Raw genomic sequence first — 19,815 nt, forward strand, 5'->3', positions numbered from 1 at the left:
AAGTACTTTCATAATTTTCTTCAAATTGAGATGTTCCTACACCTATGTCCTCTCAGATAAATAAGAGAGGTCTACAGTGAAAACCACGTCTCCATATAGACAACAGAGAGACCGGGTGGTAGAAATGTTGGGTAGTACATAAATAACAATGTGTAGAGTTAAGAATGTATTTCAGTACAAATGACTGGATAAAAAAATGGGATTAGGATGTACCTATAAGAGTGAGAAAAGCTTGAGATGGGAAAAGGACTCATTAAACAATCCCCAACATGCATGCAATCTGTCATGCTCACTACAGCAGATGTGAGTGCAACTGAAATTTTGTATCCTTGTTACAAAAATGTATACATTAAAATGAAATGATTGTCTCATAAAAATAACATGGAAGCTCCGTGACATGCAAATAATATAGAAATCAGTTCCCATCTTGTGCATGTAGAATCTACCCACTGGCCTGAATCAATTTAAGGGAGGCCATCAGCAGTTGTAGCCAAAGTGGGGTGATAAAAGAAAAACATTAGCTTGAGCAATGTGATACTGAGTTCCACCAGCTGTTAACCAAGCGCTTGGAGGAAGTGACTTAGGCAGAGGTGCTGTGGCATCAGCAAGCCACCTCATTTGAGATGCAAATACCAATTGTGGTCCCAGAAAAGCTTTTGGAATGATCTTTGGAAAACTAGTCCTTCTATCAATCCATGCCCTGCCCTGCTGGCTCCAACCCCCTCCAGTCCCTGGTGAAGAAAAGCCACACTCACCATCTAGGAAGCACCACCGAGGGGACAGCCTCTGAGCCGAGAGTGCCCTGGGGAAGGAGGTTTCATGGTCCTGGAAAGAGACACACATGCCCGTGGCCCCATGTGAATTCCCCAAGGGGCTTCCCCCCCTGACAATTTTGTCACATCACCCTCCTCTAGAAGTGCCTGCTCTTTCCTGAACAAAGGAATGGTGAGAAGATCAAAGTAGGTTCTACCAGAACCAGAAACATGACTTTGCTTTGAGATTATTATTTTTTACATGGAGCTTCTTAGAACAACTCCCACATAAAACTTGCAGGAGATACTAGATTGTTACCCTACATATTCATGAACTAACTTGAGACACTGACTGCCTTCTGGTCTTTTCTTTCCTTTTGTGAAGCTGAGGAGCTCCACATAGGTTTAACATGGGCATATCATAGGAGAAAACTGAACTGTATCCACTGTTCAGATGGGACTTAGAAGTATGTAGGAAGCTCAAGAAGCCTTGGAACTCACGGAGCATCTATTACAAAGAAAACTCAAGCTCCTATGTCAAGGTTATCACTAGCCTCATCGGTATCTTGGGATGAGCCTCATTCTTTCTTTCAAATTTTATTTCTATAACATTACTAACATCTACTTCTTAAAATCATCTTTGGTTTGCAATGGTTCTCCCTCTAAAAACTCAATGACCCTCAACTTGATAATTTTCTAAACCTCTCCTTTCTTGCCCCATCAAACTCCTGAAGCATGTGTTTAGTGTCTCCCACCTCTGACTTCCAGTCGCCCACTTTGACTATGATCTCTAGAAGTCCAGCTTTCAGAAATCTTCCAAGAGATCGAAAAGACCAGCTTTTTGCCCTGAGTTAACACTACTCTCAATCTTAAAACTTCCTTGGAATCTCCAAAGATTTACTTCTTATGAGTAACTAAGGATAAACTAGCAGAACAAGACTAGTGAACTTGCAGATTGAAAACTGAAAGAATTATATCCTTATGGTGACAAACTTTCAAACATTAAACATTTCCTACTAATAGAAGTTCACAAATGATACCTGATGGATAAAAGTGTTTTTGGGTTCACAGGACATTATTTGGAGCCTTCTAGCTCTGGTTCATAGTGAAACTGAAATCACTGCGTGACAAGAGATAACTGTGGGAAGCCAGGTCCCTGTGGGGAAGACACCTGGGACTTGACCCCTAATGACCCCATTAGGGGTTTGAGATATTCAAATATGGGGAACATCCCTGGAGGACAGCTCTGCTACCAGCAATGTCATCTTGACAGAGGAAGCATAGGTGTGCCTGACCTTGTGTGTACAGAGGAGACAGGAGAAGCAAACAGGAATAGCATGGAGAACAGACTACGTTGACTCCTAGGGGTTAGTCATTACTCCTGCTGCCTCACTTGATCCTCAGGCAAAGCCTAGAACTAAATCAATGGTTCTCAAAGTGTGCACCATGGATCAGTAGCATCACCTAGGAACTTGTTAGAAATACAGATTCCCAGGACTCACCCCAGGTCTACAGAAACTCTGGGGTGGAATCCAGTGATCTGTTGTAGCAAACCTTTCAGATGAGTCTGATATTTGCTATAGAACCATGGAACTAAAGCTATCAGGACTAAAAGAGGAAGACACCTGGGACTTGACTAAAAGAGGTTCATACCAGAAATACTGAGTATACAGTTTTTAAATATTAAGGATTCTGTGAATTAATTAATTAATTGATAGAGGAATAAATGGCCTCATTCAGGACTGATACCAAAATTTATGTTATAGATACAGAATTAAGATAGCTCTGGAAACAGATAGAGCTTCTTTTTTGCACTAGCTTTGTCAACCTGATGGTTGAGCTAAATGAAATCTTGACATGTACTCAATACTTATGTTTATGAAAATTATGTTTAACATTCTGAGAATTATATTTTGACAAATGTGATATCTCACTTTAATGGAACTTACATTTCTCAATGCATTTTTACAAAATGTGTAAAGCTACTGACATCTCAGTTTTGTGAGAAATGTAATTATAGACAAAAAAATTTGAAATCGATTTGAAATGTTTAGTGGCAACTATGAAAGCTAATAAATAAAGATATTAAACAGAAACATGGTTGTCTTCTCAACCTTAAACACCAAGGACACTTTCTGAATTTTGATATTAAATATCAGAGAACACCATAAAAACATACCTGAATTTCTACAAGTAAAAATCAACTGAAATACTATACAAATATTTGATCTATCATTTTAAAAATGTAAAGAAACATGATGTTATCACTAGGACATTAAAATTAGAGAAAATTTGATACTCTTCCCTCTAATTAGCAAAACACATACTGATAAACTACCTCAGCCACATGACAAGTTTATCACACTTTTAAAGAAATGTTGATGTAGGAAAGACAGTGGAATGAATCTGACATAAGTTTTCTTTGTACATGTATGAATCACCACAGTGAATCTCTACATTATGTTCAACCAAAAGACTGGGATCCTAATTAGAATAAGATATACTCCATGTTTGTATAAATATGTCAAAATATACTCTACTGTCATGTATAACTAAAAACAACAAATTTTTAAAAAAGAAGAGGAAACATGGATATAAATATATGCCTTTTCATGTGTAGGTGTCTGTATGTCCGAAGAGTTTTATGCACATGCCTGACTGCATTTATTTTGCTTATTTTTGTTCACTGGTTTATTCCATATAATTGCAGACCAACTTTTTCTTTAGCCATTCAAATGTTCCCTTGGGCTTTTATCATGAATATCAGTGACTGCTACACTGTGCATGAACATTTTTTAAGATTGTCACAGACCTGGTCTATGCTCTGAAAATGGATTTTTCTGTAGTTGTCCTCTAATAGTAGCATAATTCTTGACATTCAACTGCTTAGCAATAAAAGGTGGTCAACTTCCACCCCCAACTAGAGTGCTGTTTAATAGTTGGTCGAAGGATGTGATGAGCTTAACAAATTAGAATTATGCTCTTTTCTCCATTTCCTTTAGTTTCAAATTGGTAGAAGGTTTTAAAAACCCTCAAAATGAAGATTAACTGAAGATAAATTACAATGCAATGTACAGAATGTAAGGAGAATTTCATGCAAACTGAGAATATGGAGACAGAATCATTCAAAATCTCATACAGTATTTACTCTGCAATTTGACACAGCATTTGACATCACTCAATGACCTTCAGAAGGTTTTGTCTAAAGAGGTTTTATCACTTTGCTTGATGAAAACACATCAGTTCCATATAAATCTTCCAAATATTTCAATGGCTTTTTGAACAGGTTCAACAATTCTTGAACCCTGAAATTTTATATTAAATTTGGTTGACTATGGGCACATGCATTTTTCTGGAGAGAGACAACCTGCTTCTATAGGTTATCAAAGTGATCTGACATTCCCAAAAGGTTAAAAAGCTAGTAATTTAAACAATCCAAAATTTAGGTCAAAAGAAATTCAACAAAATAAGAGGATTTGGATCAGTAAATTGCCTTGACAATATCTAAAGACTCAAAAGCACAGGAATCTCTGCTTCAAAAATTCTTGGAGACTGAAATACCAAACAGCAGCTCTCTGAGTTTGTGGGTACTCTTGATAGTGGGCAAGTCGGGTAATTATAAAAGACACAATGGACATTTTGCTTATTTCTATCCATGGTCTATCCCAAACATTTGTTCTCAGTGTCTTGAGTTCTAGCTCTGCTCATTTTTTTAATAGACATTTTGAGCTTTGTATAGTCTTAATAACTGAAATAAATAATATTATTAATTAAAATCACAGAAATCTTGATTTCAAATGTTAATTTTAGTGAAAGGAAAGGATAATTTCTTGCTGAACTGAAGATTAACCTGCAATTTTGGAGGTTGGTAAGGAAGCTCAAATAGAGACCTAACTTTTCTAAAATGCTACCTAAAAGGGGTTTGCATCCTCATTCTCCTTATTTGAAGCTCTTTCCACCTTTTATGTTAAAAAAAAAAAATTGAGCTTGTGAGAGGATGGCTGTAACATAATGAGGTCCTATATTAAAAGTCACTTGAAATCTGAAGAAAATATAATTAATATCTGGGTAGATTTATAATGTGATTAAACTAATTTTTTTTTCCTATAGAAGAAGTTACACAAAAGCAGTGAAGTCTCAACAGAATTCTGCCCTTATACCTAATCCATACACATATATGCAGATAAATAGACCCTGGGACACTGAAAGCAGAGATTTTCCTGAAATCAGTGTGGAAATGGTATTTCCATGTAGCAGATAGACACAAAATGTAAGACATACCTACAATATATAAAATTTTTAAAAAGGCAAGGAAATCCATCTACCTTAGCCCAAATGGGTGCTGGGACTACATCTGAAAGACCTGAGGGAGAAGAGGAGGTAAAAGGCAAGCTTGGGCCAAGACCTGGTGGTGGCTCTGTGGTGACTGTGGTTATTGAATTTCTTTTGATTTGAAAATCTGAGTAAAATTTACAGTGAAGAAGTCTGCTTTGGAAAACTAAAATTTTTGTAGGATAAGATCATCATCATAAGAGGCAAAAATTGGCATGACAAAAACAAATGTACCTGTCCTTGGGATATTTAAATATCACATGGGAGACACACCTCTGAAGGGGAAAGAAGAACAAGCCATGACATTGTAAATGATCCAGTCTGGCTAAACAGCAAGGACAGAGGTGATGGAAGTCTGATGGAGCACCAGCTTTGAGGGTCACAACTATCCTGGCCCTACCAAGTAGCAGCTCTGAGGATCTAGGGAGGTTTCCTATCTAATCTGTCCCTGGGCCATCTCATTTGTAAAATAGCTATAACAATATCTATTGTACAAAATTCTATTGGGGAATAAGTGAACCAAAATGAACAAATTTTACTTTATTTGCTGTTTCTTACCAATATGCTGACACAGATATTCTAGACAAGTAATTCTTGGGCAGCTGACACACAAAGATGCTACCTAACACAACTGTGACCCTTGGTTACATGAGGAGCTTATGAGACACACACCATATTCTGGAGCACATCATTTAGTTGGTGCTACCCCAGCACAACACTGTTTCATCCATACCACATTTGTACTCAGATTCTGGGTTTCAGAGAAAAGATTAAAAAAAATAGGACAAATTTGTATGAGTGGACACAGAAAAAGAATGACATGCAACAAAAGCTGAAATTATGCCATTTGTTGGTTTGGTGCTTGTAGAACTTGTCTTAATCAGCAATCCAATGGTTCTTTACATAATATTAGAAACTATATAATTGTCTTAAATACAGGGTATTGTCTTCAAGGCTGAATATCTTTTATCACCAACAGCAACATTTTTTCAGAGCACTTTATTTTGCTGGCCTCTCTCTTCCCTATTCCATAGTAACTGGGCTTACTTGATATTTGCTTACTTTCCTCAAAATTTACTTTTCCTGTGCTGATCTGGGTTGTCAGTTGTCTCAAATCTGTAATTACTACTTCAGTGAAACAATCATGATCAATATTTTCAATGTACATTTATCAGAGTCAATGAAGTATGGGTGGGATTTGTCAAGTGTGAGAGATGAGAAATTTCCAGACCCATCTCAAGCCAAAGCAGGAAGAAAGCAAATGCTAGAATGATCTTGATGGCTGCAAAGACCTTCCTTCCTCCCTCTCTAGTAGTTAAGGACATTCCACAGTTCCAGCCTCCACCAACAATTAAACAGATCTTCCTAATTCCTTACTAGACAATTTTACTCCTGGTGATGGTTTCCGCTCCCTCAAATTCTCCAGTCGGGTTGCCTTTCTACTCCCATGCACTCTGCTGTTTGAGAATCCCACAGAAATATGGTGGTCAAGGTCACTGTCTGGCACAGGGAGGATGAAAAATTTAGACTATATTAATGTAGAGAAAATTGTGATTATAGATTTTAGATAAGTACACTACATGTGCTATGGTTATGACTCTAAACACCATACAAAAATGACCAATCTTAATAACTTTTTAGTGTGTTATTTGGCTCTAATTTCTGTTACAACTTTATCTTAATATTTATACCTGTGTGGTCCTGGCATTAAGGAATCCTGGAATTAGGGTTATCTTTCAACCTCTGCAAGAGGTGATCAGTAGCTCAATGTGGACCATGAATCAGATTTGAACAGGAAACAGGAAGTGAGAAACAAAATGGTCCTCATGGTAGGATGTTGCTTTCTAGGGCAGGCTTTAATTTTATGAGATGGCTGGCTTGGACCTGGTAATGTCTCATCACTAAACAAAAACACAAATAAACGGTCAGAAATATGCTGAATTTGTGAATTCTACACATTAAAATAAATGTACAGTGGCCTATTTTCTGGTAAAGCCAAAAACATAATCTTAAAAATATGCACCTTTCCAAAGTATCTGACTATACATACTTAAGAGATGTGATTGTGTGAATGCACCTACTCTGCAGAAGACGTTCACATAATTATGTGAGCTGTGCCTCTAACCATTACATCTATAGCTTTCAGTAATTTAGAGCCTCTAGCCTCCTCAGTCTTCTCAAGTGCACAATCAAATCAATGATTCATCAAAGAGATAAAATACTTGACTTGCTCATTTTTTGATCTGTTATTTTTCTTTATATAAATGGTGTGATTTAGAGGAATGCAACTGACATTGCTCTATAATGTAGGCTGAATGACATAACCTTAGAGGTGCCATACTCCTTTCTATTTTAAACATAATAATCTAAAATGACATGCTCTTTAAGTGCATGATATTAAAAAAACTGCTTATTTCAAAAATCTTTGATATGTGAATTTTCTCACTTGATATATGTTAATAAAAATCTCTTCTGATAGAAATATGGCCATGTGCACAAAAGCAAACCTAATATTTCTCATATATATGTGTATATATATATATATATATATATATATTTTTTTTTTTTTTCTCATATATATGTGTGAAATATATACATACATATTCATACATGATTTCTGAAATCCAACTGGCATGAATTATATATATATATATAAAATCAATAAAGGAATTATTTATTTAAATTACTCTTTGGCATGCATATGACAAACTTATCCTTAATTTACATTTACATTCACTTAATTGTAGCTGATGCACACATCATTTAATGGAGGCACAGAAGTCCCATTACACACTCCAGTGGGTTATGCACTTAAGCCATACTCACCTAGCATTTCACTACAGTGTCAATGTGAATGAAATTCTTTTTCTTTCATAAAATTTAGGAAAGATATAAACAGAGGCAAAACAAAAGTCCTATGGTTTGGGATTCTCTGCTTCATTTAATAACATCCAGATAATCATAGCCTTACTTCTACAATTCTCTCTTGCTTACCCATCAGAATTTCTCATCTGGGTGCTCTGACATCTCTAACACTAGCAAATCCATCCATTTTTTTCTTCTGCTTACAAATATGTGTTTATGTGTCTCTGTCCAACTACAGTCCTAACAGAACTGCTACTGCTATTTTTCTATATCAAGGCTCTTTATCCTCAAATCTACACTAGCACCCACAACTCCTATAGCACCAGAATACAGAAATGGGGTGGCCATTCTTAGAGCCAACTCCGGGAGATGAAGAAATAGGGATGGTGATAGATAGAACATGGAAAAAGGAAGTATTCTGACACTTTGAAGAGTTCCTTTGGGTGAGAAGGTCCTAATGATAGCTGTGTGTGTGTGTGTGTGTGTGTGTGTGTGTGTGTGTGTGAGAGAGAGAGAGAGAGAGAGAGAGAGAGAGAGAGAGAGAATTAACAGTACTGCCTTCACTTGTACCAGTCAACAGTCAGGGCCCTCGGCTATTCACACTTTAAATCCTCATCTGACCCATTTCTGACAGCTTCAATCCATCCCAAAGGAAAACATTCTCTAAAGTCCCTACCTGCCCCTGCCTTTCTCTTGGATAAGATAAATTAATTCCTAGAAGACTCCCTCAAACTTGTCTTAACTTATTTATTGAAGAACTTCTCCTTCATCAAAAAAGAAAGACTAAACAAACAAAAGAATAAAGGAGGAAGAGATTTTGGAGTAAAGAGAGAGAGGGATAAAGTCTGACAACATCAAGAGAAAAGGAACAAGTAAATTATCTGTGGAAAAAGACTGTTTGCCTGAAACTAGAGGGAGCTTTCATACAACAGAGACCCACCCTCCAGAAGAGCAGGTACATGGGGGAAGAAGAGGTCAGAGGCTGAGCAAATGGATACTGACTCAAACCTGACCACGAGGTTTATCTCTTGGAAGCGAAAGGCCTCTACACTGCTTTAAAGTATGAAAGGACTTTTCAAAAATGTCCTATTTTAAAATATTTCAAACCTCTGGTGTTATTTTGAAGTAAATAATTCTTAGAGAAAAGAATCACCTTGATAGATCCATTTTGGTATCTACTATTGATTCCCATGGTATTCACTAAAACCTCATGCTATTAACTCATAACATTCAATGCTACACAAAGCAGTGTCCTGGGAAATAGGAAAACTGAGTGTCTCTCCCACCTGAAAAAGAAAAAAGAAAAAAAACACACAACACAATTGCTCACAAAAATCTCTTTATTCCACTCTGCCATCTATCCCTACTACTAATAGCTGCCTCTTTCTGCCTTCCCTCCCTACTTGTTCTCCTCCTGGTCCTTTTCCTTTCTTCTTCCTTTTCCTTACCCAGGGCTTACTCCTTGCCTGTGAATCCCACTTATGTACTAAGCAGCACCAGATGCCTCAGGGTTTCTGTAGCAGCTCCACACCACTGACATTCTGGGCTGGGTTGCACACTATAAGATATTCGTGTCACCCTTGGCCTCTGCTCAATGGATTCTGAGAAGAGTATCCAGACATCGCCAAGTATTCCCTAGGGGAGCAAACCCCTCCCCTGGTACAGAACCACCGTGGGAACAGCAGAAGCTGCCTCTATTCCCTAGGAACTTTACAACTTGGGTAAGAAGAGACATGATTTCTAGGGATAATACACCAACTTTATGAAAGGTGGTAAAGTGCAATTCTCTTTACAAATTCCAGGTGTTTTGTTTTGCTTTGCTTTTGGCCAACAAGAATACCCTGAATCTGCCCACAGTGTTGTTCTGTATAACATATGAGTTGCAGGCCACAGAGATGCCATTACGATGGAGGCACCTTTGTCTTCTGACCTTAGAGATGGTGCAGCAGGAATTTTCAGCAGGCTATAAATATCCGACACATTCTTGTATAACCCATAACACCTTGTTAGGTTAATGCAAGGTGTCATTTTTTAAGCCTCCGTGCTTTGCTGGCAATTCACTATGAATTTGGAAAAGGAAGAAACCAAAGCAGCGAAATGCTTAAGTGTCAAGGGGCTGCCACAGGGCTCACTAATAGGGTGTTCTGGGCACACGAACATTTCTAAATGCTGGTTGTTTTTTTTTTTTTCTCTTGCATTTTTTTTTTCTTGTCTTAGAAAACAGCTAAAATCCCAGCTGCAAATTAGTGAGCTGACAGGGTTTCTCAAGTTTTTAAACTTACTGGTGTTTATTCATTCTCTTCACAGCTAATTTTCCAAGCATATTTAATGCCATCTCAGACATAACAAAGTTCATTAAAAAGTATTTAAGCATTTCAGTGTCTATGTTTCTTAAAGCTTTTTCTCCTATGTCACCCCCGACCCTCATGGAGACAGTCTAAAGTTTCTGATACTATCAGTTTCTTCAATAAAAAACAAAAGACCTTTCTTTTGGTGCTGAGGATTGAATCCAGGGGTGCCTGAGCAACAATCCCAGCCCTGTTTAGTTTTTATTTTGAGACCAGTCTCAGATAAGTTGCTGAGGCTGGTCTCAGACTTGTGATCCTCCTGCCTCAGCCTCCTGGGCTGCTGGGATTACAAGAGTATGCTAATGTGCCTGGCTAGAAACAAAAGATTTAATATTAAATTTCCTGCCAGTGGTTCTGTCACAGTCTACATAAAAATTAATTAATGGCAATTGCATCTCATATTTTATCTGTACCTTTATGAAAAAAATACAGAAATCAATTCTCATCATCTCAGACTCTTGAAAGCATTTGGCCTTGTTCACCACTCCTTGCTCTTACAGGTATCACACTGTGTGCTAACTCTTGACCTCTAGGTCCCCTGTTGGCTGCCTCCGTCTCCAAGGCTCTTCTTGACTGATGATTCTCTTGAACCCATGCTCTTCCTAACTGATGCACATACTAACATGACTCTGGGCTCTGTCTGCTCTTTATTAGGCACTTTACAGGTAACCTCCAGCCCTGTAGTCCTAACTACTGCCCATTTGCTGATGACAACCACATTTCTATCTGGGAGCCTGGATTATTAAACAAACTTTAACATTCACATACCAAACGTCGTACTCACCGAACCTCTTGGACCTCACAGGCCTATCAAAATGAGTGTGGCTGAAAACAGAAGTCTTTATTCACCATTCCTCTACCTCATTCCTGCCCTGAGAATCTCAGGCAAATGTGAACATTCATCTCCGGCAGCTTCTGGCTTCCATCTTCGCTGCTCAGGAAATTCCTCACCTCCCTTACCTGGGCTCTGGCCACATTAATCCAATATCATCTCTCTACTAGTTAAGCTTCCTGTTTCAGGAGCAGATGCTGCACTTGCCGATCTTTTGACATCACTTAATACCCAAAGCCTCCTGTTTCCTATAGTTCTGCCCCCTACTTTCATGACTGTAAGGAGAACTGTGGGAGGTGGCACCCTGATGCTCATCCTTGATCATGACCTAGTTGTCCTTTTTGCTCAGTACACAATACCTCGTGATGAGACATTGATAATAGCAGCTTTCACACCAGGGCTGGACTTGAATGAAGGTCAAAAGCACAGTCAGATCCTGACCAAGTCAGGAAAATATAATTAATCTTACTACATGTTTTCATTACCAAACAATAAATAAAACAACTATTCTTATCATATATTTAGAATTTCATCCATCTCCTGATCTCTACAGAGATGGCATAAAGATGGTAAAAACATCATGATAAAAAAACTCATGATCAAAACTGTCACCCCAAAAGACAGCATTCTTATAAGGCAAGATAGTAAATAAATATATGAGTTTCATAAAACTAGTTAGGAAAAACTACCTTTTTATAAAATTTCAAAAATTCAAAATGTAGGAGAATTAAAAAAAGCACAAACCTTTTTAATAAAACAGACCTGCCCTGAAATCATCATTGCCAATTGTTAGAGATCAGCTGTGATTTTAAAAGTACTACATATTTTGTAAAATGAAACTAAACATAGGTGGTGACTCTAGGCAAATACACTAGGAGGCAGTAAAAAGAATGTTAGGCTCTATCTAAGAAATAAGGTGAGGTGAAAATCTGCCTTTTAGTGGTTGATAAACAGTCTAGAAGTAATTGTTTTCTTTTTTAAAGTTTTTGATTAATTAATTAATTATAATTAGGTATATATGACAGCAGAATGCATTTTGATTCACTGTACATAATTGCAGCACAACTTTTCATTTTTCTGGTTGTACATGATGTAGCATCGCACCATGTGTGCAGTCATACACGTACCTAGGGTAATGATGTCCATCTCATTCCACCATTTTTCCTGCTCCCATGCCCCCTTCCCACCCACACTACCTTTTGCCCCATCAAAGTTCCTCTATTTTTCCCATGCCCCCCACGGATTATGGATCAGCATTCACTTATCAGAGAGAGCATTCAGGCTTTGGTTTTTGGGAACTGACTTAATTCACTTAGCATGATATTCTCCAGCTTCATCCATTTACCAGAAAATGTCATAATTTTATTCTGTTTTAAGGCTGAGTAATATTCCATTGTGTATATGTACCATAGTTTCTTTATCTATTCATCTATTAAAGGGCATCTAAGTTGCCTCCACAGTTTAGCTAGTGTGAATTGAGCTGCTATAAACATTGATGTGTCTGTGTTACTATAGTATGCTGATTTTAAGTCCTTTGGTATAGACTGAGGAGTGGAATAGCTGGGTCAAATGGTGGTTCCATTCCAAGTTTTCTAAGGAATCTCCATACTGCTTTTCAGACTTGTTACACCAATTTGCAGTCCCACTAGCAATGTATGAGTGTGCCTTTCCCCCCACATCCTCGCCAGTATTTATTGTTGTCTGTATTCTTGATATCTGCTGTTCTGACTGGCATGAGATGAAATCTTAGAGTAATTTTGATTTGTATTTCTCTAATTACTAGGTATAAGAGAGCAAATACAGGCAATCATTGATCACACAAACAAAGAAATAAGGGAGCAAATACAGGTAGCAAAAGATTGCTTCAAAAAAGAGATAGAGATTCTGAAATAAAATCCAATCAGAAATCTTTGAAATGAAGGAAACAATAAACTAAACAAAAAACTCAGTAGAAAGCATCACCAACAGACTAGGTCACTTGGAAGACAGAAGGTCAGATAATGAAGACAAAGTATACAATTTAGAAAACAAAGTTGATAACATGGTGAAGATGGCTAAGAAACAGAACATGCAAGAATTATGGGACAGCATCAAAAGACTAAATGTAAGAATTATTGGGATAAAGGAAAGCACAGAGATTCAAACTAATGGAATGCACAATCTCTTTAATAAAATAATATCAGAAAATTTCCCAAACATTGGGATGGAGCTGTGGCTCAGTGGCAGAAAACTTGCCTAGCATGTGTAAGGCACTGGGTTCAATTCTTATCACCGCATACAAAAACAAATAAAAGAAAGAAAGACATGCTGTCCACCTACAACTACAAAAAATAAAAAGAAAAGGAAAAAAAAAAGAAAATTTCCCAACCATGAAGAATGAATTGGAAAATCAAATACCAGAGGCTTATAGGACACAGAATGTACAAAATTACAACAGATCTACACCAAGTCACATTATAATGAAAATGCCTAGCATACAAATTAAGGATAGAATGTTAAAGGCCACAAGAAAGAGGAATCAGATCACACATAGAGGGAGACAGACCAATTTATATCTCAGCAGATTTTTCAACCTAGACCCTCGAAGCCAGGAGATCCTGGAACAACATAAACCAACCTCTGAAAGAAAACGGATGCCAACCAAGAATATCCAGCACAATCAAGCTTCAGATTTGAGGATGAAATAAAAACCTTTCATGATTTGTTTTCTTAATGTAAACACACTCTAAGTGACTTTTCATCCTTCTGATTACAGCCAGATGGAGGAAAAGATTCTGGAATTGTGGGATTTGCTATTTGAGAAATAAGCACATGCAAAAATAAGAACACTAAGGCATTCCAGTCATTTACCCTAAAGATAAATAAGCTGCTTTGGCTGGAGGTAGAGGGTATTTACCATCAGGATGCTGCCTGGAAGGCTACACGGTATAGAGCCTACTTTAAACTACTGTTGTTATTGTTTCTGCAAAAGGATGCTCAGCTGCAATTCTCACGTATAGCAAAATAGACACCACAATCCAAAGTGAGGAGTGAAATGAAGACTTACAAATTCACAAATATATACATACAGTCCTGCATAGCACCACAATGGTCAACAATGAACCATTATACACCAGTAGTCCCATAAGATTGTATATCCTGCTAACAGTAACCTCATAACCATGAGTGCATTGTACGATTTTCCCAGGACAGCTAAACTGGCTAACAGTGCACATCCCAGAAAGCACCCTTGCTGTTCAGGAACACATGGCTGTATTTAAATCCATTACCCTTACAGAGGTATACAACATCTAAAGATTTATTTGGATAAGTTGTTGGCATGTTGTGACTCTCACATACCCTTCTCTACAGGGAAGGGTGTGTGTGCAGGCTTCTCAGAGAAAAGGGCTTTCATGGAACCACTCAGAGAGCTTTGCATGGGCTCTTACAGCTTTAGGTTGAGATTGTATCTGCATCGTACATGAGAAATCTAATGGTAAGAGGATAGCTAAAGAGATCTGCAGCCTAGGATGGACAGGAAATATGGGAAGAAACTGCTCTACCCAAATCAGGTGGGGCAGAAGACAACTAAGTATTCTCCCAGGGACTTGATGAGTGTCAGGAAGAGAGAGGGGAAGACTGGGCTCATTAGATCTTTCCAAAGACCAGCACAGGCCATGAGATGGCATTTTAGAACTTCTGTTTGATGGTTATGGGAAACAGGGAATTTTATTTCCTGAATGTTAAGGAGTCTTCTTAGACTTTGTATTTTCAATGTGAAATTGACAGAAAGAAGAAAATAAAGCAGGAAGACCAGCAGGAAAATGGAGCATGAAATCCACCCCGATCTGGACATTTGGTTATGTTAGCCAATTGACCATTGCACTGCCAAGCTACTTTGACTAAGTTTTCTGGTGACACTTAATTTTTTAATTCTTTTCAAATGATCTGGGAGAAAAATCTGCATTTTAAACTTGTCCTATGCTAAAATTGTCCAAAATCAAACAAATGCAAAAGAGTCCATATAACAACTTCAGCAGGTTCTTCTTAGGGTGAACTCTATCCCTGGAGAAGATGTGGCCACTAAATCAAAATGAGACACAAATTGAAAATGGACTTCTTTGGCTGGAAGGTAAGAAACAAGGACAGTCAATCATGTGTTACCTGGTAATGAACTCTCTGGGAATCAGAAGAAACTGACTGCAAGTCCTAATGAGAAAGTGGGAGAAAAAAAATCCATACCTTAAAATTAGTTTGAACAAGCTGCCCCATAATTCTATCAACTGAAACTCCCAATTTAATGTGAAAATGCTCATCTGGAAAGCATCTAGCCCACTCATATTCACGAAAGTTAAACAAGGAAGGTATTGCCAGAAATAATAAAAACATACCAACTTGGATAGAGAGAAAACAGGTCATTTGTCTACTGAAACTTATAATTCCTAATGTTTAGAGTTAAGCAACATATTATAATTTCAAGGATAGAGAAGACCACAGTAAAGAACAGGCAAACTTATTGTAATAAATGGGGATCATGTTTCATTAGCATTTGAATTTTTTGGTTTTAAAAGAAATCTTCTGAGGCTGGGCATATAGCTCTGTGGGAGAGCACTTGCCTAGCATGGCAGAGGCCTTGGGTTCAATGCCCAGTCTCTCTGTCTCTGTGTCTCTGTCTCTCTCTCTCCTTCCCTGCCTCCATGCACCCTCCATGCATCCACCCTCTCTCTCTCTCTCTCTCTCTCTCTCTCTCTCTCTCTCTCACACACACACACACACACACACACACACACATACACACATACACACACAGAGAGGAAAAAGAGAGAGAGAGAGAGAAGGCTCTTCTGGAGTCCCTTTATACACAAAGAATTTCTTTCTCTTACATTAAATACATGATGGTAGCTGTGTATATATTGATAAGTTGCCTTTTGTAAACCTCAAAGAGAAAATCACTGACCACCTTCACATTATCACAGAGAGAATATTAGCAGGGTTGCAATGGAGATTTTACTGGCAAATTCTGAAAGCCTGCTTCCCTGCATAAAATTTTATAACTAAGTTGTCACCACTACCATATCCCCCAGGCTCAGACGTCAGCATCCTGGGTCCCTTTGTCCCTATGTCCGATTCCCAAAAGGCTTCATCATCTTATCTCACACACAAACTTCTGTGCCCAAGTTTGTTTCAAAACCATTCCTCTTTATCTATTGAGCTTACTTCCTTTTTATTTAGAATTCCCTATTAGTTGAATATTGACACGCTTATCACACCAATAAGCTAGTTTTCAACAAAGTCAATTTATTAATCATGTGCTTTCCTATTGTGAAATCTTGTTAACAAAATTACTAGAGTGCTAAATATTAAAGAAGAAGAAGAAAAAAAAGTTTGGTACCAATTATGATTCAGTTTTTATGATTCAATTTTTTATGCAATGTCAAGTGACATTACATTTGTCAAATGAAATACTATATCTAGGTTTGAGGAATACAGATTCTGACCTGAGCTACATGCTAAAAAGTTCACAAATTTGAACTTATTTAAGTCAATCAAATTATCTACAGGAAGCCACAAGTATAAAATTTGTCCACACCTTTTATCTTAAGCATATCAGTATTAAAAATTAGACAATTATCTTTAAAAAATTTGCATTCATAATTCCATCTCAATTCTTAACAGTGATAACGAAAAAATTACTAATTTTTACATCAATGTATTCCTCCTATCTAAACTTATTTCTTCCAAGAGAAATAAAATCTAATGTTCGTAGTTAAGTGCTTTCAACTTAAAGATATTTTAAACACTGTATATCTGCTTTCTGACATTTACATGTTTGTAGTGTGTTATGTTGGACAGAGTTGTTCATCTAGGAGTATCCATCAGAATCATGCAACAGCTAAGAATACAAATCTCTTAGCCCCACCTGAGAAAGTGACTCTAATGAGTATCTTTTACCAAGAAACAATGATAAAGAAATGGCTGTTTATGTTTCTGCTTTTTGCAGAATGGAGACAGTTTACACACTCCTCCTCAAAAGTTTTTAAGAACAACCAGGAAAAATTATAATGATAAGTGTGGGTGTCATGCTATTCAAATAAATGGGACTCTCATATAGAAAATCTTTTTCTTTCTGTTTCTCTGTGGCAAGACCAGATTGAGGGAGAAAAATTATAATAATACATAGATTATTCTTTTGTGCTTTGACAAAACTTCATGAATTATACAAGGTTTTTCTTTCCTGCAGAAGTTTTATTTTTTAAATCACAGTCCCTGACCAAAGTCTATATTAGATACAAAACATTAAATAACCCCAAATCTGTTTTTTTTTTAATTAGTTATCAGTGCCATCTGAAATCCTTTAAAGCTAAAAAAATACAGGTATGTAGCTTGGCAAGAAGACAGAAGTTCCAAGCCACAAGCTGTGGAATGCACTAGAGAAACAGGACCCTGAGGCACCTGACCAATCCTTTCCCATTTTAACCACCAGAGGAGGGAGACAGCCATGGGGTAGGGAGGAAGACACTTAGTATAAACTTAAGGGACAAGGCTGCCACATTCCCAATTCCTCCCCAAATGTGCCACTTAAGAAGCACTGGTAATCAGTTATGAAAATGGAAAGCTAAGGAGAATAAATAATTGGCTAAATAAACTCACCTCCTGTAGGCGGTCTATGTACATACGGCAAGTCTCCAGATCACAGTCTCCACGCACAACTAGAATACCCAGAGGAATGGCTGAGAGTGAAGGAAAAAGAAAAATCTAAAATAACATATTTGATTTTTCTAGATTGGCACACATGTGTTTCTCATGGTTAAAAAATAATCTCATAAATATTATGGGATTTTTGGATATTTCCATACAGAGAAATAATCACCCTGTCCCTATACCTCTCTTTTGATTTTGGACTCTTTTTGCCTGCAACTGTCATACATTGTCCTTGAATGATCCATGTTGTCCCTTGCCTTCATCTGGCATCCCTCTCACTTTATCTCAGTGGCTCTGGTTTGAAGTGTAATACCACAGTATCAATGGATGGACTGGCAGAACAGAGGCTGCTCACAGATAGCTAATAATATATGCCTGCATTTGCAATAGGCAGCCTGAGGACAGCGCTCTAGAGGAATTCATGATTCTGGACACTTACCCTTTCCCCTCCTGAATGCACATGGTTTAAAGTTTTTGTTGGTTTACAACAGTTTTCTAACTATGAGCCTTAAGCCATTCAAGGTATTGTTGCTACCTGGTGGCCAACAACAGAAATAAAGATATAAAAAAGAAGGAGTAAGAGGAGCAAGAAAAGGAAAAGAAGAAGAAAGCTCTTAGAAGGTGCTCGGCTTAAAACCCAACCAAGTTTAAAAGAGGCTTAGGGTCAGTGAGGTAATAGCTGGACCTCAGGAAACAATAAGGAGAGCCAAATTATGCCCCTTTTAACATACCCTATTTAGGTAGTGGCACACAACACACAGTGGCTTCCATTTCTGAAGTAGAAATTTCCAAGTAGAAATTTCTACTTCAGATATAAATCTAACACTCCTGAAATACTGAAATCTGGTCTCCTTCCTACAGCTAAAAAACATGTGTTTATTTCTTTCTTTAATAATGCAGTTATGCCAGGCGTGGTGGCACAAGTCTATCATTCCCACTGACTCTGAAGTTTGAGACAGGAAGAAAGCAAGTTCAAGGCCAGGTTCACCAACTTAGCAGGCCCTAAACAACTTAGCAAAACCCTGTCGCAAAATAAAAAATAAAAAAGGCTAGGAATGTGGCTCAGTGGTTAAACACCTCTGAATTCAATTCCCGGTAAAATTAAATGAAATTTAATTTCAAAAGTGCAGTTACACTATTAAAATCCATGATATAACAAAAAATTCAAAATATTGAATTATCCAATTTGACACTAGCAACCAGATGATATAAAAGTAGTATTCACTAAGAGTTTTTAAAAACCTTTCATGGATTGAATTTATTTTAAAATCCTCATCATCAATAAATGGGTTTGAAAATACAAAAGGCTAGTGTTTTTAAAATGCACAGAATAAGATATAATTAAAAGTGCATGAAAACAGCTTGAGGAAATCCTGAAGTAGTAAAGAGGCCATACACTTAATCAAATAGTAACAAATACAACATAGGTCATATTAAATGTATGAACTTAATCACTTGAAAACTATAGAGCAGAGGGACTAATTCTCACAAGGCACAGATTTGGAGCTCACTGAAGGATAGGGAGCCCCATTTGATCTTTCGGCTAGAGAAGCAAGGGCGTTCTAGAGAAAAAGAAACAGTTTCATGCTCAACATACCTATAGATTAGTTTCCACCAAGGAAACCAAATCAATTCCACTACCCCACTCCTTTAAGTTCCTGAAGTCCTGCATACATAAATCTTTAAAACATCTACCACTTTGTTGACCTATGGAAGCCTGTGAGTATGGATTCTCTCACATCAAGGATAAAGCCTATTTGTCTTCGATTCTTCATTGCTTAGTAGGGAAATGGCAGATATTCAATAAATGCTTGTTAAAAGAAGAAGGAAGACAGACTTAGGGCCTGCCCAAAGGTGAAAGAGAAAGTGGGCCTTTGTAGAGCAAGCTGATTTTCCAGGGAAGGGCACTTCTCCTAGAAACAGAAGTAGAGGATGTGCATCGGGCAGGAGCTTGCTTTTGCCTACTCTTCGAGAAGCCAAGCAAGAGAGTTATTAAGCAGAAGGT

The 19,815-nt window shown here is 37.5% G+C and overlaps 1 protein-coding gene across 2 annotated transcripts in view; it reads right to left on the reverse strand.

Moving 5' to 3' along the window:
• The window catches only part of DGKI (diacylglycerol kinase iota), a gene marked incomplete at its 5' end in the record, with an annotated part of 420,328 nt that overhangs the window by 64,251 nt on the left and 336,262 nt on the right, over positions 1 to 19,815 (reverse strand). For both annotated transcript variants that reach the window (XM_081286431.1, XM_081286430.1), the window contains 3 exons: positions 756 to 825; positions 15,273 to 15,317; positions 17,760 to 17,839. In XM_081286431.1, coding sequence (XP_081142557.1) covers positions 756 to 825; positions 15,273 to 15,317; positions 17,760 to 17,839 — 195 coding nt within the window. The remainder of the gene's footprint in view (positions 1 to 755; positions 826 to 15,272; positions 15,318 to 17,759; positions 17,840 to 19,815) is intronic.

This window comes from Spermophilus citellus, assembly GCF_964194105.1.
Source record: "Spermophilus citellus genome assembly, chromosome: 3".
In the NCBI taxonomy this organism is placed as follows: Eukaryota; Metazoa; Chordata; class Mammalia; order Rodentia; family Sciuridae; genus Spermophilus; species Spermophilus citellus.